At 41.5% G+C, this 24,555-nt stretch overlaps 1 protein-coding gene across 1 annotated transcript in view; it reads left to right on the top strand.

Moving 5' to 3' along the window:
* The window catches only part of LOC142013260 (protein hinderin-like), a 149,294-nt gene that overhangs the window by 66,118 nt on the left and 58,621 nt on the right, over positions 1–24,555 (top strand). The window contains exons 2-3 of the mRNA XM_074994416.1: positions 1,798–2,471; positions 6,638–6,739. Of these exons, the coding sequence (XP_074850517.1) occupies positions 1,876–2,471; positions 6,638–6,739 (698 nt within the window). The 5' untranslated portion in view covers positions 1,798–1,875. The remainder of the gene's footprint in view (positions 1–1,797; positions 2,472–6,637; positions 6,740–24,555) is intronic.

Here is a 24,555-nt window from a genome sequence, read left to right as displayed (position 1 = left end):
CAGGATTAGCTTGTAGTCTCTTCTCTCATATGTCCTTTAGCATCATGCACTCCATGTTTTATCTGTTGCCCCAAATCCCTTTTAATGTGGTCTAATTTAGATGATTAAGGGTTTTTATGTGTCTGTAATATCATCATGCACAACAATGGCATCAAACAAATACAATCAAACAACTCTGATTGCCTTGTGCCAGTATGATGCAGTTCTGATAGGCAGCCTTTCCAGCCCCTCTAGCTGCCGAAGTATTTGAATTCCCTGCACTTGTCACCCAGTCCCAGCATCAACTTTTCTTGACCATTTAGCTGCAACAGTAATGCAGATGCCTCTAGCGCATTTGGACTTCATTGAGTAAAACCTGGCATGTCAGCTTTCAATCATATGGTAAAACTAAAGGACAAATTATTGTGAAAACAAAACTGAAAATAATAAAATATCGGTGTTCTGGGGATGATCTATAGTCTTCTGGGAGTCCTTCACACAACTTCAAAATGAGGGTGCTGATGGGTAGACATATAGAGTTGATTTATTTGTTTATACAAATAATGTAAATAATGCATATAAAAACTGTATATAGTTGGATTACATTCCTCTCCAACACCTGGCATGTTGCTTGCGTTCTTAAATACAAGCTCTTTGGGGCAGAGATTGTCTTCCAATGCATATGTACTGCCACTAATCCATTGTGTATGCTACCAGAATACAAATAGTAATTTTCTGCTCATCATTGACCACCAAATTTCAACTTGCGTGCTGCTGCTAAAGTGGTTTGTTTATCTTTGACAAACCTGGCTTCTGCAATTAAACAAAATTAAATCTTTGACAAAGGGCCTGGGGGCTGAAATAGAGTTTAAATGCAATATGTTACTGAAATTAATGCACATGTCGAGAAAAAGAGCTCTGAGTGAGTGATTCACTATTGTTCTGATCAGCATAGCAACACAAATGCTTAACAGCAGAGACAAACTGCAGTGCAAGGATACTCCATGATAAAAGCAGGATTTTGATGTCCATTACCTAATAGCCATGAGTATAACCAACCCACTCTACTTCACTTTTCACTGGGAAGACAAATGTGAATTACAACTGCTTTCTTTCTGTAGAGTTTAATCAGAACATAATCACTTGCCCAACTTAATTGAAAAATCACTTACATTTATAGCTGAATTTAAACATGTTTTTTTTATTTAAATAACAGCTTTTGAAGTAGAACCATATTTTACAGAAAGTGGTCGGTTTTTATCTGTGTTTCTGTAAAGACATTTCAAAAACTCTCATCAAATTTCCGGCGGTAAGTAATATTCCATTCAGCGCAAGGTGAAATGTTTTACATCAAATCTCCTGCTGTGTAATGGCCAATCAAAGAGTATTTATAGTGGCTGAATGGATTTTTTTGGCTCGGCGTGCAAAATTAAACATTTTCATACATTAACATTTAATGTTTTTTGCCAGTCGTCAAGCTGATTTTATGTAACCCTAGGTACTCACAACTATTTGGTACTCTGAAGCTGCTTGTTTGTGAGGAGGATCCTGCAGACAGTAGTTTCTTATTTATCGTACTTGTTTAGCCTGATTGAAATGTAGATTTGATAGCAGGCTTATCGCTGCCTTTTGGTAAACATTGTATGAGTCTTGCTACATGTCCATCAGCACAATGCATTGAATCTCCTTGTGCCAGTATGACAGCTTTATTCTGTCAACTGGTGTGATGGCAAAAAGTAAATTTTGCTGAGGAAAAATACAATTTAGCATGCTCTGTTAAATTTTGAAAGTTATGATAGCTTGTTTCTCCTATTTTAGGTATCCAGCAAGAGGAGTCCATGCCTGCTGCCACCTTTGGAACTGGATGGTTCCTATCTAAGTATACCTAGACAACAAATGTTATACAAGAACAATAAAACATCACAGTCTGGAAGTCCGGTCCTGTTTTCAGTATCTCAGCACCGTAGAAATAATCATGCGCATGGGACCACAACCCACTACAACCAAAAGGAGGTTCTGAATGAATGTCCTGTGGAAAATGGCTTGCACAGAAAATGTAACAATATGATGCTGTCAGCAAAGCAAAGGAGCCCATGCCCCACAAGCTCAGCTCCTGATGTGGGCCAGCAAATTAATGGTTTTCAGAATATTTGTCCTCAACAAATGAGTCATTGTGCTTGTAGCCAGCCAGGGAGTGCAGAGAATGTTTGGGATAGCCAAAAGGTCAGCCAAGTGCCCAAAAGACATCGTCAGGAAACCTGTGATTGCACCAGGCTTTCTCGAGTTTCTGGGATGTATGACAGTGTGGATTCTGGATCAAAAGAAACAGAGCATGATAAAAGGCTCTCCGAGGAGAGAAGGCAGCAGCTTCTTCTGCAAAAAATGGAGCTGGAAGTTGAAAAGGAACGTCTCCAGCATTTGCTCGCTAAGCAAGAAGCAAAATTACTTCTGAAGCAGCAACAGCTACACCAATCCAGGCTGGATTACAACAGGCGAGTTTGTGAGATTTATAGTTATAGGTTAATTGTTAGTCTGTAAAGAACTTTGATGGCACCTAACATTTACATGGAGCATTGAGAAACAGAATAAATCATGCTCTGTACCCTAAGAACTTGGAATTTATACTAGACAAGGCTATAAGCATGGGACTAGACAAGGGACAAAAGTTAAGGTAAAGAATAGTATGAGGACTGTTGGTTTAGAATAAGACAGGATAATTAACGTAAGAAATTTTCTACAGTCAAAGGACTACAATGTAAATCCGATGTGGACAATACAGAGACACTCAGAACTCTAGCCAAGAAGCCATTGTTGAATTCTGGGTGGTGTTTGGTGAAAGGTTACCTGGAAGAAGTGGCTTGAAGAGAATTTAAACAGGGAGCCTATTTTCTGGGAGGTAAAGAAGAGAGGCGCTAGACTTGAGTTAAGGGCCCCATAGAAAAAGGCATGAAAATAAGTGGAGAAAATATACAAGATTGTAATTGGGTTGGAAACGGTAGAGTGTCTTAAGCAGTCGAGGGTTAGCAAGGAGGAGGAAATTGGAACAGTGATGTGGACAGGTCAGAATTGTGCAGCCTGTTGAGTTGAAAATAAGATGCTTTCACTTGTTGTGGAAGGTGACTGAGTGCCCTGGGACATACTTGCGTATGGGTTTGACAGTAATAGGAGAGGAAGAGTGATTTTGCCTCAGCAGCTTATATATACTGGCAGAGGGGAGGGATTAGAGGAGATGTATTGAAGCTACAGAAGAGAGAGGTTGCCCTAGAAAGAGGAACTATATTTCAGTTGAATACGAGGATGTTAGTGGAAAGGAGAGGGAGGAATGGATGGATGTTAGCAGTCTTGTAAAGGGAACAATAAGAGAATTTGATGAGCTTTGATGTAGATATTATTTTAAAAACATCACTGATGAGGGAATCCCTCAAGATTCTGCATTACATGACCTGCATCCCACATGTGTATTCTCTCCCTTGCCTCCCACCTCACCACTGCTTTTCAAGTAATAAAAGAGACTGTTATAGCTGAAGGAGGTTTTTGACCATGTACACTGTACCCTACTTTTCTGTGTTGCTTTTGTATATAATATGCAATCCAAAAATCAATTGTATTTGTTTAGTTTCCAAATGCCTGTTTGATTAGAGGCAGTCACAGTTGTGTGTGTGTTGATGTGACAGGGCACTTCACTCACCCTTGAATACCACATCTCCAGATCACTCTGTGGAATAGCTTCCAAGGTTAGTATCCCTTCTTGTGTTTGCACACCATCTCTTCACCTCTCTCTGTGGCCCCCCCTCTTGCTCCATGAGCTGCCTCATTGTGGTGTAACCCTCTAACCAGGTAATCAAATAGTTTTCCCCTTCCAGGATTGGAAAGTCTTTCCTCTCCTGCAGTCTTGGCAGTCTTCCTTTAACTGCTTCTTAGTGCTACTTCTTTAGTGGCTGGGAGGAGAACCTAGGCCCACCCTCTGCTCCAGGTTCTGGCTAAGGATCACTCAAGCCGGAAGTCAAGGCCTATTGCTTGTAGAACTTAGTGCCTTTACTGAGCCCTGCCCAACCTTCCTGGCTCCTTCCTCCTCCCACTCTCTGACCCTTTTTGGGTTTGCCAGCACCAAAGCACTTCCTTTCTTTCTGAGAATCGCTGCAGACTTTCCTAGCAACCAGCTCTATTTCCAGTTCCCTGTTTTTGTAGTTCCAGCCCAGCTCATTCCTCCTCAGCTTAGCTCCTTTCCTCAGTCATGGCCACCTGATTCTTCTCAGCTTCTCCATTTGCATTAATCCTTTCCAGGTGAGTGCAGGGTGACCACTCTCTCATATTTGCAAATGATTGAGGTCACAAACAAAGGGTTATGACTTATGGTGAGAAGTAGGTAGGAACAGATATATTCTTAACACCCCCCAGATGTGGTCTGTCTTACAATAGTGTCCAATGCCAGGTGCTTCTGAAGAATGAACAGAACACATAACTATGGAGCAATCCGTCTTCTTTTGTCCACTTCTAGTTTCTAGCAAATAGGTTAGGAACACTTGGGCATGGTTTTGCATCCCTGCCCATCCAGGCTAACAGCTGTTGATGGGCCTGTCCTCTATTAATTTGCCTAGTTCTTTTTAGTTTTGGCCTTCACAGTGTCCTCTGGCAAAGAGTTCCATAGATTGGCTGTGCATTGTATGAAGAAAAACTTCCTTTTGTTTGTTTTAAACCTGATGCCTGTTCATTTCATTAGGTAACCACTAATTCTTGTGTTATGGCAAGGAGTAAATAATGCATTCTGATTTACTTTCTCCATCCCAGTCATGATTTTGTAGTCCTCTATCATATCTCTCTTTTGTTGCTTCTATTCCAAGCGGAAGAGTTCATTTTATTAATCTTTCCTTATATAGAAGCAGTTCCATAGCCCAAAATCATGTTATTGCACTTTCTGTACCATTTCTAATTCCAGTATATCTTGTTAAAAAATGGGGCATCCAGATGTGCACACAGTATTCAAGATGTGGGCGTTATCATAGAGGAAATATGATATCTTCTGTCTTATTATGTATCCCTTTCCTTTAGTAATGATTCCCAACATTCTGTTAGCATTTTTGACTGCAGCTGCACTTTGAGTGGATGTTTTGAGAGACTATCTACTAGGATTCCAAGATCTCTTTCTTGAGTGGTAACAGCTAATTTAGACCCCATCATTTTATATGTATAGTTGGGATTATGTTTTCCAGTGTGCATTACTTTTCATTTATCAACATTGAATTACATCTGCCAGTCACTCAGTTTTGTGAGACCCCTTTGTAACACTTGACAGTCTGCTTTCAACTTAATTATCATGAACAGTTTTGTATCATCTGCAAGTTTTTGCTACCTCACTGTTTAACCCTTTTTCCATATTATTTATGAATATGTTGAACAGTACAGGTCCTGGTAGAGACCCCTGGGAGATACTACTATTCACTTCTCCCCATTATAAAAATGGACCATTTACTCTTTCAATATTCTATTTCCACACACATATCCTACTAAGAAAAAGTATGTAGAATATGAAGGACACACAGGCAGAATTGCCTTTAAAATGAACATTTTCAGAGTCTTCTGGCTGTCCAGGAAAAGGACTTTTGAATACATCTGTAATGAAGTCATTGTTATTGCTATAATTGCAGCTATTTTAATCAGCTTGTTCTGAAAAGATTTCAAGTCCTGCGAAATTGTAGTTGCTTGAAAAAAGTCTGAGGAGGATCCATAAATGAATACTCAGAATCTTGAAAATATCTTCCATTATCTCTTCTCAGCAGTGTAGATGCTTGTACATTTGCCATCTCGTCTTCAAATAAGACAACTACACTAAAGCAATCTAACCTAAGAGGGTTGTTTGCAATCTCTTTAGAGTTCAATACAAATGAACTATCTACATCAAATATCTGCCTATGCCTACTATTTACAGGTATTCTTCTCAAACGTCATCTTTCCAATTTTAGTTTTGGCTTTGTGATACCCCTCTTTTGTCTCCTTGCTAACCACAGAATTGCTTCAGTGTTCTACAAATGACAACAATTTGCTTACTTAATCATTTAAATACAACATGCTGAATGGTCAGAAGACTCACCAAGGAAGGAATATCTTTTGCCACCACTAGGAAAGTAAAAGGGCCAGCAATTGGATCTTTATATAAATCACACAGGAAACTTACCTGTATGCGATTTTTCTACTTGACCTGAGCAGAGGAGAAGATACTCAGATAAAGATGGAGTATCGTTTGCTGAGACCTGTAGTTACCAGGAACTGCATCATCATCGTAAAGCTGCAGAACAGCTGCAACCTCTTATATTTTATGCAGTTTTCATGCTGCCCTTGAGCTCTTGCCAGGTGCTAGGGCTTCCCTTAGTGTGATGAAGCATGAATATTTGTCACAGTATTCAGTCTCCAGTTTCTCGGGGGCAAGTGCTTAAAAATTAGTAGAATTAAAGAATTTTGTCAACTGCAGCCCGTGGAAACAAAGGCAGCATGTGGAAGCTGTTTCCCTAAATGAGAGGGAAAATGGATGTGTTTTGTTAAAGCTTCTCTGTATAAAGTGTGCTGTTCACAGTTGATCCTTTTTTATCTGTTAGGGTGGGGGATTGCTGGAGGTACAATAGTCAATCCAAGTGGCAAAATTAACAGGTTTTAAATCTTTCAGGTTTAAGGGCCAAGCTCTTGATCCAGAAGTAGCCACTGATGTCACACAAGGCAGCCCAGGAGGACCAACCCTTATGGTGAATGGTACTGGCCAGGGGCTAAGGTAATCTCTCACTTTCTTTGAAAGATTAGAAAGTGCTTCAAAGAGTTGGTGTATTTTCTTCATTCTCAAAAAGATGTTACTTGCTGCCACATGTGTATGTTTGACCTGTACTTCCTTTTGGTTTGGGTTGAATGCTGCTAACCAGGAAAGGCCGCATTAAATAGTCTAGATTGGTCTCTAGAAAATGGGTCTTTAACATAAAGAAAGGATGGTATTGTGTGTCAGGCACTTGATGGGGTCTCAGGAGAATTGGTTTCAGTTCCTTGTTCTGTTACAGAATTTGCAGTATGAGCCAAGGCTATAAAATTTCAGTGTCAGAGAGATCCCAATCTCTGGAACCCTCCTCCTTCAAGGGGTCCTAGAACCTGTATCTCTCTGCTACAACTCTATAGGACCCTCAGCCTGAGTCAGCTGAGATGGGTCACTCAGGAATGCTTTAATGTAGTTTAGATGTACCCTGAGTTTGTCTGTGCCTTGGGGTCCTCTTTATAATAGCAGTAATGCCACCTTTTGTCTTATCATTTTAGATTGTGAGCTGTTCAGGAGAAGGACTCTCTTACTAGGTGTTTTTACTGAGCTTAGCACAATGGGACCTTGTGCCTTGGGGTCCTCTTTATAATAGCAGTAATGCCACCTTTTGTCTTATCATTTTAGATTGTGAGCTGTTCAGGAGAAGGACTCTCTTACTAGGTGTTTTTACTGAGCTTAGCACAATGGGACCTTGATTTCATCTGGGGTCTTTATGCACTGCTGGAATACATGTCATGATGCATAATATGAAGCTTAATACTGATCTGATAGTCTTTACTCATGCAAAATTCCATCATGCCTCATGCCCACTCTGAGCAAAAAAATCTTTTGCTGCTCAAGAAGCAACTCCCCTTTCTGCTTTCTGAGCTGACCAACGGTGCAGTCTGCTGCCAGACCACAATCAGTTAGACATTGTATATCTTCTGGCCCTGAGATACTGGTCAATGGTTGTGTATAAGACCTTTTCTCAGCAAAGCAGAGGAGAGAATAAAAAAAGTGTTCAGGCTTCCCAGTGCCAAATAAAACCTTCCTTAATGTCTAGTGTTCTCAGGCCAACTGCCAGAAAAGAACTGTAGATGTTACGAGTCTCTTCCTATTGCTCAGTTCTCTTCTCCTACCTCCACACATTGACTGGACGTTGTAGACATAGGCTTAGCAGTGAGTTGGCTCATCCCAAGCAAACTCTTCATCTCTGAGTGAATGACTCCTCCTCTCATTCCAGCAAATCAGAGATAACGAGCAGTAGAACCCAAACAAATATGTGTATCCAGGGAAGGTGGCTCCTGCTGCTGTCTCAAAAATCAGAGGCATGCTTTCTGCAATTCTAATCTTCCCCACCCGTAGGACTTTCTAGTGAGAAATCTGTTTATCAGCTGTGGCGTAGGTGCTTTTTTGCTTTGCTGCCAGGTGACTGATATTAATTTCCTTCTGTATTTTCCTTACTCTTGGTTGGGGCTGGGATGGTAGTGTAACAATTGGGCCTAGAAATTTCCCCTAAGATGAGCTCAAAAGTGCGAAGTCAAATGAAAGTTTATGAACTGTCTCAGTAAAGTATAATAAACAATGATGGGGAAGGGCTCAAAAAAGAGAGAGGCTGAATTAGTCCAAACAAAAAAGCCTATGGATCTAATTCAAGGCTTCTATAAGCAGGGACTATGTGAGACTGGAAATCAATGACCCAATATTGGTATATTGTAAATAAGGCATAATTGGTGGACAAAATAATGCAGGGCTGTGCTATTCCACTCATCGCTCCCTTTCAGAATCTTTTTAAGAAAAAGATAGTGTGTGGAGAACTGGCTCCTGCAACCCTGGCTGACTGAAAGAACAGGAAAGAGCAAATTTCAGCATCATGGCTGCCACCCCCATCGTCTCTTAGGATCCTGGCCCTTCTTCATGCTAATTGAAAGAGCTATCCTTACCATAGCAGGCCAGAAAGAGAGAGACCCAGATGACATCCACTGGCTTTAATTACATACTGAACACCATTTGGCATATGAAACTTTCTCACAACTTCCTCATGTCTTTTTCCTTTGCACCTTATTTCTTATCTTTCCTATCTCTCTCTCTTGTTTTTTGTTTAAGAATCTGGAGTAGCTGGCCAAGTCTGTATATGTTGTAACATCACTGTATGTCTGTGCCCAGAAAGAAGCAGCTAAAATAATGCCCTAAATAGCCTGCCTCTGGTACAAGTTTGCCAGGTCTTACAGTGGCTAATAAGAGTATGTGGAATGCTTGGGTTTTTCTAGCTGTGATGTTGCAAGTGACATTCAACACCAGGGATAGTTGCTGTATTTTCTGTCTTTGCTGTTCTTTTCTTTCCTCTTTGTCTTGTTAGGCCTTCTGGGAAATGGAATTGGACTGGAACAAAAGCAGCAACAATAGATCCAGGATATCCATCTAGCTGTTTCTCTTTTACCCAAAAGGACAGCGAACCCTAGAAGAGACCATCCAGCAACTAGTGTTTTCCTTCTAATGACCCTCACCTGCTATATGGAGTGAGGATGTTGTCACATTGAGAGCTTACTTAATACCTTGCATTTCAAATGTTTTAATTGTTTCTTCCTTCTTTTTCTGTATCTTTTATAAAAAGTTTGAAGGGATGTTTAAATATGTTTGTCATAGTACTAAGCAACCTGAGGGTTCTGTGTACCAAATCCGAATCTTAGTTTACCACCATTTGTGGTTGGACACAAGATCATGTCAACACCTTCAACTTTTGCAACTCACATGTTCACCTCTATTAATATAAAAGTGGGGTGAGATATCCTCATGGGCTCCTTAGTTGTTCTTTCTGCTGTATGAGTTAATGATTATCCAGTCACCTTTGTGTTAACAGGTAGTTGACTCTACTGTATTTTAAACTTAGGTTACTACCACCAAAGAGGAATCCTAAAAGCGATCTCTATATTTTTTCCCTTGTGTACAATATCGTGTGATTGCATGATCCTTGTATCAAAGGAGATTCAGAAACTAGATCTGGTTAAATGATCTAGCATTGCAGTCTGAGGAAAAGTGTAACCTAGAACATCTCCAGGTCTTTTTGTAATAGGTTGCCAAAACCTGCTGAAACCTACTAAATATGGGGAGAGATGAAGAAAAACTGTGTTGTTTACAAAATGAGGTCCGGATTTCATAAGGTTTTTTCCTTTCTCTCACTCTCTCGTTCTTTTGATTAAACCCACAGTAATTTTTCAAAGTTAATAAGTCACAGGGCAAGCTGGTTCCAAAGCCTGCCAGCGAAGCATCTGAAAGTTTGTTTCCTATATTCAATATTCAGTTTCACAAAGGTTACCAGATAAAGGCTCCCTAAATAATTTAATCTAATGTAAGGCAGGAAGAGGCCATGCAGACAAGTCCATTTGTCTCCTTTATGCATTTGAATATAGAAGTGTTTTTTTTCAATCTCAGAAGAGGGTGCGTGTGAGTGGTGCTGGGATGAGGGTTCGGGGAGGCGGGACTGTTCTCTTCTGAACAATCTGGCAGTTGTATTGAAATGCCTAAGGCTTTTTGCCATAGCAAATATTATCAAGAATCGTGGAAAATCAGCCCTGTTTATCTTCCAGTTTGGATGAGGTTCTCAAGGGAACCTCCCCAAAACTTAATTTTAATTTTCAAATAAACAAAGCTTAGTTTCAAATTCTCTTGGTATTTAAAAAAAAATGCTAAAAGTATTTAAAATATTAAACTTGCTCAAGTGAGACATTGGAATTTACAAGTGAAATAAATAATACAATCAAGAACCGAAAAACATAGATTTTTATAATTAACAGCTCATTTTGAGTTAATTATCTACAATTACCACAATCTAATTGCAATTTATTCTCTATTATCTGTGGAAAGAATCATAGGCAAGGGAATGTGCATCATTGGCATGCATAGGATGGGTACAAATAATGGACAGGCCCTTAATGGAAAAAACAAAAGCAAATAGGAGCATGCAGCTGTGCCAGGCTAGCGAAAGGTAATTGTAGTAAAAAATGAGATATGTGCTTTAAAGGCATCTTGTCTCCTGTAGGGCATAATTTTTTACCTACTTGAAGAAGAGATTTCAAGAGCAAATAATGAGCAGAGTTTGAGCTCTGTCTGAGTTATTCATGGCAAACTGCTTGTTTGTGGAAGGGAAAACTTTGACCCCGGGGAGCACTTTAAATATACCCACCTTTCGAATGGATTTGCATGTTTCATTTCCTCTGTCATAAGTATCCCTTTTCAGTTGAACTAATTATCAAAGCTTTTCAACAAATTCTGCCCAGCTCTGCCTGCTTGGATGGTAGAGGAGCACATTTGGGAAGAATGCTCTTTTGCTGATAGCAGAGCTTGGCCATCTCTAGGGAGCTGAAGAAACAGCAGTTGCAGAATCTTTAGTTCTCAGAGGCACAGCAGTGGAAGCAGGGCTTTACTGGGGATGGTTTTCACCAGCTTTTTGTGTACATGTGAGAGTCCAGGACAGATCTTCAGCCAAAGAGGTATCTACTGTATATTGAGAGAGTTTGTGTGTCTGGCCATCCATCTGTGATTCCATTCAAGAACTTCAAAATGGTAAGCACTAGGGACCAACAAATTTGGTAAAGGTTTGGTTTTGCCAGGACAGTATTATGTGCCTGGAATTCGATTATTTCTTGTAAAATGAAAAAATCGGGGAGTCGGGGGTCTTCTAGCAGGGACGGTAATACTAAAGAATGGCCACAAGGGGGCAGCTGCACTGGCAACAGAGTGGCTGCCTGGGGTTGGGGCTTTGGATGTTGCTGGCCACTTTACCCAGCCCTGAGGATCTGGCAGCCAGGTAGTGAGGTCCTTCTTCTCCTGTCCTGGCTCCTGCACACTCCTCTGCCGCCCCCATCTCCAAATTCCCTGCCCTGAGCCCTTCCTTACCCTCCATTCCTTGCCCTGAGCTCCTCCACAACCTGCCTCCTACACCCCCCAGGCCTCCAGCCCCCTGCCTATAGCCCCTGACATCCCAAGCCCTGAGCCTGAACCCCCACCCCCTACACACACACACACACACACACACACACACACACACACACTCACTCACTCTCTCTCTCAGCCCCCTGCTGTGAGGAGCAACACTGGGTAAATATGCTAGTAACTTACAAAGTTAGAGGCAAGTTTGTTTTTTTTAGGTTTTCTTTTCCAGTCTGCCCCAGGGTGTGAGATTCTTGAAAATATTCAAAAAGAAAAGCGTAACCCACTGTATTTGATTAGCTTAAAATAAGCTTTTTAAAAACTTTTTCTGTCTCTCAGGTGCCAATCCTTGGTGCATGCTCAAGTACCCACATGGCATCTGCTTCTGTGCATAATCCTGTTAAAGGCCTCTGGGCGAGTGGAATTCTAAAACAATCCAGTAGTTTCTCCCTTGTTCAATCTTAATTTTGATTAGGAATATAGTATACCATGGAAATGAGGTCTCTAATAGCTCTGACTAGAGCTAGGGATAGCTCACTGAGATTCTGTGCAAGTTGCCTCTTTAATTATTCTGGTTACTTAAATTCTAACCTGTAACATTCATAAGAATGGCCATACTGGGTCAGACCAAAGGTCTATCTAGCCCAGTATCCTGTCTTCCAACATTGGCCAGTGCCAGGTCCCTTAGAAGGAATGAACAGAACCGATAATCACCAAGAGGTGCTTTCCTAGCTTCTTACAGAGGCTAGGGACTCCATTCCTGCCCATCCCAATTAATAGTCTATGATGGACCTCTCCTCCATGAACTTATTTAGCTGTTTTGAACCCTTTTAAAGTCTTGGCCTTCACAACCTCTTCTGGCAAGGAGTTCTACAGGTTGACTGTTCATTGTGTGAAGAGGTATTTCCTTTTGTTTGTTTTGTTATTTACTATTATTACTTATTATTTCCATTAAGTAACCCCTAGCTCTTCCCAGTCAAGAGAGAGATCTTGGAGTCACTTTAGATAGTTCTCTGAAAACATCCACTCAGTTTGCAGCAGCAATCAAAAATGGAAACAGAATGTTAGGAAAGGGATGGAGACTAAAACAGAGAAGATCTTATTGCTGCTACATAAACCCATGGTACACCCGCATCTTGAATACTACATTCAGAGGTGATCATCTCATGTCCAAGACGATATCTTCGCACTGGTAAATGTTCAGAAAAGGGCAACAAAAATGTTTAGACACATGGAATAGTTGCAATATGGGTGGAAAGTAATAACACTGGGACTTTTTATCTTGGAAGACATAAGGGGGAATATGATAGAGGTCTATAAAATCATGACTTGTGTGGAAAAAGTGAATGAAAGAGTTATTTATGCCTTCACATAACACAAAAACTAATTTAGCCCCCATCATTTCATACATATACTTGGGTTTATATTTTCCACTATGCATTACTTTGTGTTTATCAATATTAAAATTTACCTGCCATTTCGTTGCCCAGTCACCTAGTATTGTGAGAGCCTTTAGAAGCTCTTCAGTCTGCTTTGAACTTCACAATCTTGAGCCGTTTTTTATCATCTGCAGATTTTGCCATATCATTGTTTACCCCTTTCCCAGATCATTTATGGATATGTTGGATAGGATTGGTCCCAGTATGTACCTGTGGTGGACACTACTAGTTGCCTGTCTCTGTTTTGAAAACTGTTTATTCCTACTCTTTTTTGTCCTGTATTTTAACAAGTTATCAGTCCATGAGAAGACCTTCCCTCTTATTCCATGACAGCTTACTTTGCTTACGAGCCTTTGGTGAGAGATGTTGTCAAAGTCTTTCTGGAAATCTACATGCACTATATCCGCTAGTTTTCCCTTTATTGATGTGTTTTGTTGATTCGTTGCTGTTGTATTGTTCAGTTGCCTCAGTTCTCTGAGTGCACCTTATTCCCTTCTCACATATCGTGCCCTCTGCTAATCCACTTCTGGAACTTCACACATTTATATGCCTAGCTACCTCAACCCTCATCTGCATCTGTTTATCATAGGAACGTTTGAACAAATGAGTATTAAATAGGTTTGTTATTTAGAGGCACTCTTTGAATGGGCAATGCTGTGAAAGGATTTATTTCCTCCAGTACTAGAAGTTTTTGAGATATAATTTGCAACCACTTATTTCATCAAACTCTTTTTTCATTAGTGTGTGTGGATCTATCTCGCCCTTGTGTGTTTTTTTTGTTGTTATATTTTTAGTTAGCCGGAAATATCAAACGGTGAATTTAAGAGCGCTTTCCCTCTACTGAAATGGTCGTTGTTATGGAGATAGTTCCAGGAGGGAACACTATCAGGGATCTTGTAAAAGATTTCATGTTTACAGTATGTTTTTATTATTATATGCGAGAAGGTGACAGTTGTCTTTGCTTCTTGTTAAATACATATTATTGGTTCTATTTTTGTAGGATTGTTCGAATTGTTATACCTTCTGCTAGCTATACCAGTGGCACTCTTGCTTTTGTGTCCAAATATTCAAGGTAATTAAATATAAATGCAAAAGAATGGCTTGTAGCCCCTCCTGCTGTTCCAGCCATGTGATTTATTTCACATACTCTGTTTAAAAAAAAAACCCAAACCAAACAATTATGCAAATACACTTCTGTTCTAACCTGCTGCACCCCAGCTTTTCCAGTCCTTAAGGACTCCAGCACACACAGCTGTGCCAGTGCATCTCAGTAGCAAACTGCAGCACCCCTGTTATTTCACACCTGGGGCCATCTGTCAATTCTCCTCAATCACGACATGCATCACCTCCCGCTACTCCAGTCTGGAGTCTTTGGAGAAGAAGCTGCCAATCGTGCCAGAATTTGCAGTGTTTGTTTAAGACCACCAAACTCCAATTCATTTATGAGTTGTTCCTTGGTCTCTAGGGGTGCATTTAATAACCCAATATGCCACTTAGGCAACTTTTACGTATTTATGGAATGCAGCTGGCTAGGATTTTTGTCATCTCCTGAATATTTTTACAACTGGCAGATTGACAGCATTAAAACTGACAGAAATCAACTGGCTTAAGAATCCTTGCTATGGGTAGCTGGAATCTGCTTGCCCATTTGTTATCCGTTTTAATAGCAAGGTGCGCTCTCTCTCTCTCTCTCTCTCTCTCTCTCTCTGGCAAATTATTTTACACCGTAGTTAGTAGCATATTTAACTGGGAAACTCAGAACTTATTTGCTCAATAAAAATGTACCTGATGTATCTGTCAGAAATGCTAATGCTGAATAAGCTGCAGACACACATCTGAGTAATATATATAACCATGGCATCTCCCCAATGTGTATCTGCCCCACTCCTTTGTTATATAAGACAGTATACATGGTACATCCGTACTGGAAAAAAACAAATCAAAACGGAAAAAAATCCCCAAAATAATGTCCCCCCCCCATATCTCAATGAGTCTGAGAACCTGGGTCTATAGGTTCAGGGTAATGCAGTGGCATTAAAAATAGCAGTGGAGATTGTTTCTGCTCAGACTCTTCCCCAGGTTTCGGAGCCCAACCAGGAATGTCTATTTTTACCACTATAGCACAAGTGTGAGTTTATAGACCTGGACTTTGAGACTTGTTGTTGCAAGTGTTTTCTTTTGCAGTGTGGGTATGTTTAGGCAGGCATAAAGAATAGCTGATTTTCTGTTCTACAGAAATAGTTCTACTCCTATATTGGTGACCAAAATTTTATTCAAGATTTCCTTGAAATTCTCTCTCCTTTTTTTTTTTGGGGGCGGGGTGGGGGTATGGGGTGGGGAATCCAGAACTTAATTTCCACTTGCATTGGTTGCTTTGATAACCACGTTCTCAGGTTTACACTGAACTACAGCAGTTTTCTGTCTTGCTCTTTCTGAACTGTACCTGATCTCTCCTTAGGATCACATGTGCCACAATCGACAATCCAAGTAAGCCTGAACAGGAAGTTGATGGGTGGGCATGCTCATAAGACATAGGTGGGAGGCAGGTTTAGTCAGTCTGAGTGAAAAGTTGAAGCTCCCTAGGTTTACAGCTGAAGTCTTCAAAAAGCAAGATAGTTTGTAATTAGCAAATACTTGTAGATGTGGGTGGGGCAAGAAGTTACTGGATGTCACTGGTAACTGTTACACAGTAAAAAAAAAAAAAAAAAAAAAAACAGTATCAGAGAGGTAGCCGTGCTAGTCTGTATCTTCGAGAACAACAAGAAGTCCTGTGGCACCTTATAGGCTACCAGATATTTTGGAGCATAAGCTTTCGTGGGCAAAGACCCGCTTGATCAGATGCATGAGTGGGGGGGATCCAGCGGGGGCGGGGTTCAAAGGAGCCTCTGAACCTTCCCCCGCAACTCATGCATCTGATGAAGCAGGTCTTTGTCCATGAAAGCTTATACTCCAAAATATGTGGTAGTCTATAAGGTGCCACAGGACTTCTTGTTGTTCTCTTAAAAAAAAAAAAAAAAGCCACTCTTGAATTTTCTAAAGGCCTGTTAATGCATAATAGAGTGTGGTAGATCTTATGGTGTGATTTTGTGGTTTCCTATGTTGAAATTGACAATATTCTGGGATGCGGATTGTGTGTTGACAAAATTTCTTGATCTCTCTTTGTCCTGGTAAGTTTATTCATCACACTTTCTGGGTGTTCTTTCCTGTGCATGCACGTGGGAAGGGGAAAAGACATTTTTCACAACACTTACAGTTGTCTCCTTTTGAGGAAATAGTAAAATCTAGTAGCTTACTCCATGAATAGCAACACTGTTTTGAAACCTAGCTTGATACGTTTTAATAACTGCCTTTATTATATATTACTGTATATCTTCTGTTTGTTTTTTATAAAAAATTATTCTGATAGCAACTAATATTTTAATGTATGTTGTGTCCCAAAGAGTTTTCATTAGGAAAAATTGAGCTAGAACTTTTTAAAACAAAAAGTTCTCAAACGTGCTTTTACATTAGCAGTATTTGGAACTTACCTTTGCAACTATCAAGCCATTTAAAAACTTAGTACTGCCCAGTCAGTTCAGATATAAGAACAAAAGCATTGGTATTACAAAATTGGAGCAGGCACTCATCCATACCCTGCTATTTCTGGCCGTAATCACAACTATACCAAACTAAACCCACTTTTTTCTTCCTTCTGTGACCTTGGCTGTGCTGCAGCAAACAGAGCATAGACACAAAAAGCAAGCTGTTCTAAATATTGCATTCTGTTACTTGTAGCTGTACAAACTTCATAGAAGGATAGCATCAGGTGATCTCTCTCTCTCTCTGTGTGAAGTGGACTTTATGCACGTGTATCTACAATTATGATGACACAAAACTTTCCAGAGTGTAATGATATTTTCAGTTGAGCTCAGATGCTTTCCAGGGGTGCTTTGTCTTTGCAAAACTGCCATTACATTTATAACGGTACTAATTTTTGAGAGCCACACAGAGAAAATGTTAGATTCAGCCCAGCTGACTTGTTCTTTACACTGCCCCTGTGGCGAAGAGGATTGATTTTTGTGTTTCTTTTGATATTTGGCTTTCTTTCCTCTGGTACTCAGTGCTTCAGGCCTAATCCTTTAACCTTGACTGAGAATCGGGGCTTCATGAGGGATCAGGTCCTTTGATGGGAAAATAATTTCCTTTGTAGTACCAAATGCCTGAGAGTGGTACAAAACAAGGCAGATCTCCAGACAGCACAATAGAAAAATATAAACTAAAAGACTCCAAACAAAGGGTAGGTTTAATGTGGATTATAAATAATCTAGAGGAAGGTAGGGTATTAGAAGCAATAGGAAAGAGGTAATGATTTTTTCTTTAACAGTTCACCAATAGCCAGCCTATCATGAGATGTATATTGAGTTGCCAGCTGCTGTATTCTGATTTGGGTAATGATTCAAAGTTCAGCATGTCATGGAAATGGCAGTGCGATCCCTGACAGAACAGAGAAGAAAAGCTTTTCAGCGTCTCAAAGGGAAGTATTTGTGGAAGCTGTGGTTTGCTTGTCCTACCCACTGTAAAGAATAGTTTCGTGGACAGCTGGGAGAGTTTTAAACTTCATAGGATCATTAATTATACATTATAAGGCAGCTAAGCATGGCATTCCTAACTCAATAAATTCTGTTGTGAGTGGCCTTTTCGGACTCTTCATCTCATTGTGTTAATGCATGTGACCTGAAGTTTAGCTAAAGTTATTGTCCTGGTTAACTTTCATTTAGTGGTGGACCTCATTTTAGAAACAGTATGATCTTTAAGTTTTTATGGTGAGGCATTTGGTACAACAGCAAAGGTCCTCTTCCCTTGTGAAGCCCTGATTCTCAGACCCAAGATTAAAGGTTTAAGGCGTGAAGCACACACATTTGTGTATTGTGCATCCCTGCAGGTCGAACCTCTCTAGTCCAGAACTCTCTCCTCTTCCAACATTCGTAATCCGGCATGATTTTTGTTAGCCACGTGTCAACATATCACGGTTGTGGGCAAGTTTTCCTGTGCTCCCATAAAGTTTATTTCCAGCCACCAGTCCTGGCTATCAACGTTCTGTGCTGTTGTTTAGCTGTAAACTACACCTAAATGTCTTCTAAGAGCCCAGTAAAAAGTGGAAGTGTTGGCAATGCTGCTAGACAATATTGACCTCCAATGGTCTGGCAAATTCTCTGGTTTGGCACCGGTCAAGTCCCAATGCACCAGATTAGAGAGGTTCACCTTGTATTTTTATATAATTTCACTTAGAACTATTTTTGAACCATTTTTTTTCTTGCAAAATTGGATTTAGGCATTTCTTGATTTAGCTACCCTCACTATGTCAATAACTCTTTATATCCTCTGTTTTGCGGGCTCTCTTGCCATCTGATAGACTCTAATCTGGCAGAAACTGAGCTCTTTATTTTTTCTTTCTGAGACTCTCTCTGCTTCTCCTTCTGATCCTCCCTGTCACTGAGACTTGTAACCTTGAGGTCATCTTCTGCTTTTCCCCTATCCTCCTTCTCACACACCTAGGCTGTAGCTGCATATTGTTGCTTTCCTCTTCATAACACACTTAAAAATTAAACACTCTGACTATGTAAAATCCTCTGTGGCCTCCCTGATAGCCATTTCATTCACCTCCTTTTAAAATACAGAGCTGCTCAGAGTAATTTCCTCGCTGAGCGATTAGAGCATGTTACTCATCTCTTTGAACTCTTCTGTGAGCAGCTGCTTGCCATAGGCCTTGTGAAAATCTACCCAGGACTGCAGCTCACGTTGTATTCTTATATCCCCTTAGTTCTCTTCTCTCCAGCAATATCAGGAGCTTCAGCATCTCCCTTCTGTTTTTCACTTCCCCACTCCTCTTACTGTACCCCATATTCATTTCTCATATTCATTAGGACCTGTCTCCAAGCATCTTTTGGTACTGGAACCTGCAGTTAATACAGGGAGACTGCATGGCGGTACCCATCACTGGTCTGGGTGTCTCCTCTTTCTTGTGTTCTCTCTCCCCACCCCCTTACTTGGAGTTTGTCCTAAATTTGGTCACCCCCCCCCCCCCCAACTTCTAATCCCACTGAGGAACAAAGAGCTGTAGATTTGGCTCCCTTTCAGGAAAGTGCTGCATGAGTGGAATCCTCCTCCTCTGCCTTTCACTGCCCAGTGTCTCCTTGTTGTACCATCTGCACCTGCTATACAACACCACCAATGAATTTTTAGAATTTTCTGCAGGGTGAAGGCCTCCCTTGGTGTTTCCATTCTCTGATATGAGGACCTATGGTGTGCAGAAAAGCCTGGGTTCCTTTGGGCCAGGCACTGTACATACATGCCCAGAGCAAAGCTAAGGTCCCTGGCTCCAAAGAGATACAATGTCACCAATTATTTCATGTTTGAGTTCAAAACAAAATATTATGCAAGTGACTGGAGTCCTGGGACAACAGTAAGTGTGGCTTATGCGTTTGTAACTGGGTAACTGTAAGTAACTGTAGGTCTTACCCATGAAACCTCATTACCTAATAAATTTGTTAGTCTTTAAGGAGCTACAGGACCACTTGTTACTTGTGAAACGGCAGACTGACACGGCTGCCTGCCAGTGCATACACTTCTGTTTGATCAATAAGCAGAAGTGTATGCATCAGAGGGCATAACTGTCTCATTCTTTCCTTGTGTCCCCCTCTCTTTGTTGTATCCATCTGTTGTGTCATATTTTGTAGGGTCTTTTTGTTCTTTGTATAGTGTGCAGCACACAGCTACAAGCTGGGGCCTGTAGCTCAGTGGGCAACCTGTGACCCGCTGGGACTCCACCTGTGGCCTGCAGACCACCTGGCTGCGACTTTCCCCCATGTGCCTCTCATGCACTGGAGCACCGGAGTTCTGCACTTCCAACTGCTTCCACTCCCTCCCAGCACTTTCCAAGCACAATGAATCAGCTGTTCATGGTATTCCAGCTTGGGGAAGACAGGGGACAGAGCATGAATCAGGAGATTTGTGGCTCCAAATGTGCTGAGAGGGAGTGGAAGGAGCAAATAAGTGTGGGGCTCTAGTGCCCTGCTGAACGAGAGGTATGGGAGTAGGGGCATTATGGAGCCAAAGAGGGAACCTCAGTGGGCCGTGGGCTGCTGAGGCGAAGAAGGGCCACTCGTGCGCCCTACTTATGAGCCATGGTTGCCCATAGCTGCTCTAGCTGCTTCACTGCAGATGTATAGTTTTCATCCTATCCACAAGAGTTGTGCTGTTTGATCAAGAACTGTAGATGTTTGGATTTAGATTAAAAAACAAGTCATAGAGTCTTTTGCATCATCCCTTATGGTGAGAGCTAGGCAGGCTTTTCAGATAGACACTGTATGGAAGGATTGTTTTTTATACCTGTGACTTGACATTTACATGACTTTCTTTTGTGAAGGCTGACAGCACTGCTTGCTGGAACGACAGCTGCTCTACTCTGCTCTATAAAAAAAACGGCCAAACAGACAATCGCAGCATTTTGTCCTGCAAAGCTTTGCCAGCCTGCCTTCTGTGGTCATTTCTACATTGCTGTATAAAATGTTCTGTGTTGGAATTTTCTTTTGGATTCACTCTCTGGTGGCAACAAAGAGACATGATCAGAGATCATTTCATTGTCTCTAAGGGCAGCCAGTTAGGCTGAGATGGAGTCAAAATTTGACTAACAGCAAAAGCAGGACACAGCTTTGGAGGGAATATTTAACCGCATTATTTAAAAAACCTTTTAGCTTTCTTAGGTTTAACTGGGTTTGTGATGGGAATTTCTGTTCACTTTGAAATCAATGGCAAAACTCTGATTAAATTCAGTAGGGCCAGGATTTCATCTTTGGTATATATGGTCTTAATATAGTCTTATATAGTTCATTCATATTAATGGCATAATCGTGCAAGATCCCAAGTGTCCTTAGCTCTCACTGAAAGAATGCAATACTCAGAGGACCAAACACTGGAGGAATTTGGAGAGGAGCTGGTCCAAGTGAAGGAGCATTGATTTAAACTACAGTGCGTGGGTAGAATATGATATATGGGAGGGTATTTAGCATCTGATCAGAATGGTGCCTGGAGAAATCATCTTCTGGAGGATGAGGCGATTTAAAACAAACACAGAATGGTCATGACAGTAAGTTCAACTAAAAGGTGTTGTGGATGTTTGATGATGGGTAGCTGATGTAGCAGAACCTTTTAATTAAGAAGACCTTACATAGTGAAAATCCAGATGGGGCAAAGACGAAGATTCACATTTCTTCAAGGCACCATAATGTAAATGTTGAAATCTGGATTATTGTGAAACAACTGCTCCCACATTTGCCGACTCTGTGGGTGCTCCAGCCAACAGCAGCCGCATTTCCCTTTCTCCTTCTCACTTCTGTATGCCTGTAGTGCTCTCCCCATTCCTCCCAGCACCTCCCACCTGCTGCAGAGCAGCTGATCTGCCACAGGCAGGAGGAGTTAGGAGGAAAGAGGAGAAGTGGGGATGCGGCATACTCAGGTTGGGGCTGGAAAGGGGTGGGAGGGTGAGGGCAGGGGAAGTGTCGTGCTTAAATCATCTCTGTAGACATAATTGCCCCCTTGAGTCAGGGACGGCATGCCTGTGGCAGGAAAGATCTCTGTGAGGAAAAATCTCCTCAGACACATGAAGCCTGAAATTGTCATAGCCTGCCAGTTAGCAGCACTTCAACCGTCACTTTGTGACCATTAGCTCCCCTGGCAACCTGAAATTATGGATCATGATTTGCATGCAGTGCTCTGATTGGGTGGGTATGGAGAGTTTCCAGAACCTTCCACCCAAGTGAGGAGCTGTTAGAAGACTGTGCCTGCATGCTAATTCCTTCATAAATATTCATGAGGACGTTCTATAAAAGCAGGGCTCGCAGCCCATTCTGCAGCCCTTGATGGGGAAGCGTGGTTCCAAGGAACATCTGCCAGTCCCCCAGGCGAGCCTGAAAAGGCAAAGAGGGAAGAAGGAGCTGAGTACCTCATAGAAGTGCAAGATTGCACATCATCTGCGCCCAGGGAGGAGCACAAGATTGCCCATTGCTCGCGCTCCTGGCACGCGCCAAGTGGGGTCTCTGAGGAAAAGCTGCCAACTGTCGAACTGGCCTACCTTTGGGCAGGTACTGCGTGGTTGGCAGTGACTCCCAGAGCCCGCCATCTTTTCCACGGGACGTGACCAGCTTATCGGACGTGACCTTTCCACCGGACGTGACACACCGAACAGAACAAGTATCTCCATTCACAGGCCTGTGCTTGGCACAGAGCCACAGCTATCACACTTCATGCCAGTCAGTGGCATCAGGACCCTCAGTGCAGGAGCGAGGCTGATCACCTTGCTGTGTCTCTGCCTAGCAGGGTGGGGGCAGAACCTGGGGGCCTGACCCCAAGGCTGGGCCTTGCTGGCCTCTGGCTGGACGAAATCTAGAAAAAGGGACATTTAATAAGCATGTCCATTTTACAACTGTTATTATGGTATCTAATTGTTAGTTATAGAGATATTTATGAGATTTTTAAAACAGGGTATTTTAATGACAATTAGTTAATTTATCAGAACTGTTGTTATTATAATTAAAAGAATCATAGAATCATAGAACACTAGGACCGGAAGGGACCTCGAGAGGCCATCGAGTCCAGTCCCCTGCCCCGACAGCAGGACTGACCACTATCTACACCATCCCTGATAGACATCTATCTAATCTGTTCTTAAATGTCTCCAGCGAGGGAGATTCCACAACCTCCCTTGGCAACTTATTCCAGTACTTGACCACCCTGACAGTTAGGAATTTTTTCCTAATGTCCAACCTAAACTTCTCTTGCTGCAGCTTAAGTCCATTGCCTCTTGTTCTCTCCTCAGAGGCCAAGAAGAACAAGTTTTCTCCCTCCTCCTTATGACACCCTTTAAGATATCTGAAAACCACTATCAAGTCCCCCCTCAATCTTCTTTTTTCCAAGCTAAACAAGCCCAATTCTTTCAGCCTTTCTTCATAAGTCATGTTCTCCAGACCTTTTATCATTCTCGTTGCTCTTCTCTGGACCTTCTCTAATTTCTCCACATCTTTCTTGAATTGGGGTGCCCAGAACTGGACACAATATTCCAGCTGAGGCCTAACCAGCGCAGAGTAGAGTGGTAGAATGATTTCTCGTGTCTTGTTCACAACACACCTGCTAATGCATCCCAGAATCATGTTTGCTTTTTTTGCAACAGCATCACACTGTTGCCTCATATTTAACTTGTGATCTACTAGAACCCCTAGATCCCTTTCTGCTGTACTCCTTCCTAGACAGTCTTTTCCCATTCTGTATGTGTGAAACAGATTATTCCTTCCTAAGTTCAGCACCTTACATTTATCTTTATTAAACTTCATCCTGTTTACTTCAGACCATTTCTCCAATTTATCTAGATCATTCTGAATTATGACCCTATCCTCCAAGGTAGTTGCAACCCCTCCCAGCTTGGTATCATCTGCAAAGTTAATAAGCGTACTTTCTATGCCAATATCCAAATCATTAATGAAGATATTGAACAGAACTGGTCCCAAAACAGACCCCTGCGGAACCCCACTTGGTATGCTTTCCCAGCAGGATTGAGCACCATTAACAGCTACTCTCTGGGTACGATTAGCCAGCCAGTTATGCACCCACCTTATTGCAGCCCCATTTAAGTTGGACTTGCCTAGTTTGTCGATAAGAATATTATGCGAGACCGTATCAAATGCTTTACTAAAGTCTAGGTATACCACATCCACTGCTTCTCCCTTATCTACGAGTCTTGTTATCGTGTCAAAAAAAGCTATCAGGTTGGTTTGACATGATTTGTGTTTTACAAAACCATGCTGGCTGTTCCCTATCACTTTACTACCTTCCAAGTGCTTGCAGATGACTTCCTTAACTACCTGCTCCATTACCTTTCCTGGCACAGAAGTTAAGCTGACTGGCCTGTAATTTCCTGGGTTGTTCTTGTTCCCCTTTTTGTAGATGGGCACTATATTTGCCCTCTTCCAATCTTCTGGAACCTCTCCTGTCTCCCATGACTTTCCAAAAATGAGAGCTAATGGCTCAGCTACCTCTTCTATCAGCTCCTTGAGGATTCTAGGATGCATTTCATCGGGCCCTGGTGACTTGCAGACATCTAATTTTTCCAAATGGTTTTTAACTTGTTCTTTTTTTATTTCAAAAACTAACTCTACCCCTTTTCCACCAGCATTCACTATGTCAGGCATTCCTTCAGACTTCTTTGTGAAGACCGAAACAAAGAAGTCATTAAGCATCTCTGCCATTTCCAAGTTCCCCGTTACTGTTTCTCCCTCCTCACTGAGCAATGGCCCTACCCTGTCCTTGGTCTTCCTCTTGTTTCTAATATATTTGTAAAAGGCCTTCTTGTTACCCTTTATGCCTGTAGCTAGTTGGAGCTCATTTTGTGCCTTAGCCTTTCTAATTTTA

This window comes from Carettochelys insculpta, chromosome 5 (genome assembly GCF_033958435.1).
Source record: "Carettochelys insculpta isolate YL-2023 chromosome 5, ASM3395843v1, whole genome shotgun sequence".
Classification (NCBI taxonomy): domain Eukaryota; kingdom Metazoa; phylum Chordata; order Testudines; family Carettochelyidae; genus Carettochelys; species Carettochelys insculpta.
This window is presented reverse-complemented; position numbering and strand designations above follow the sequence as displayed.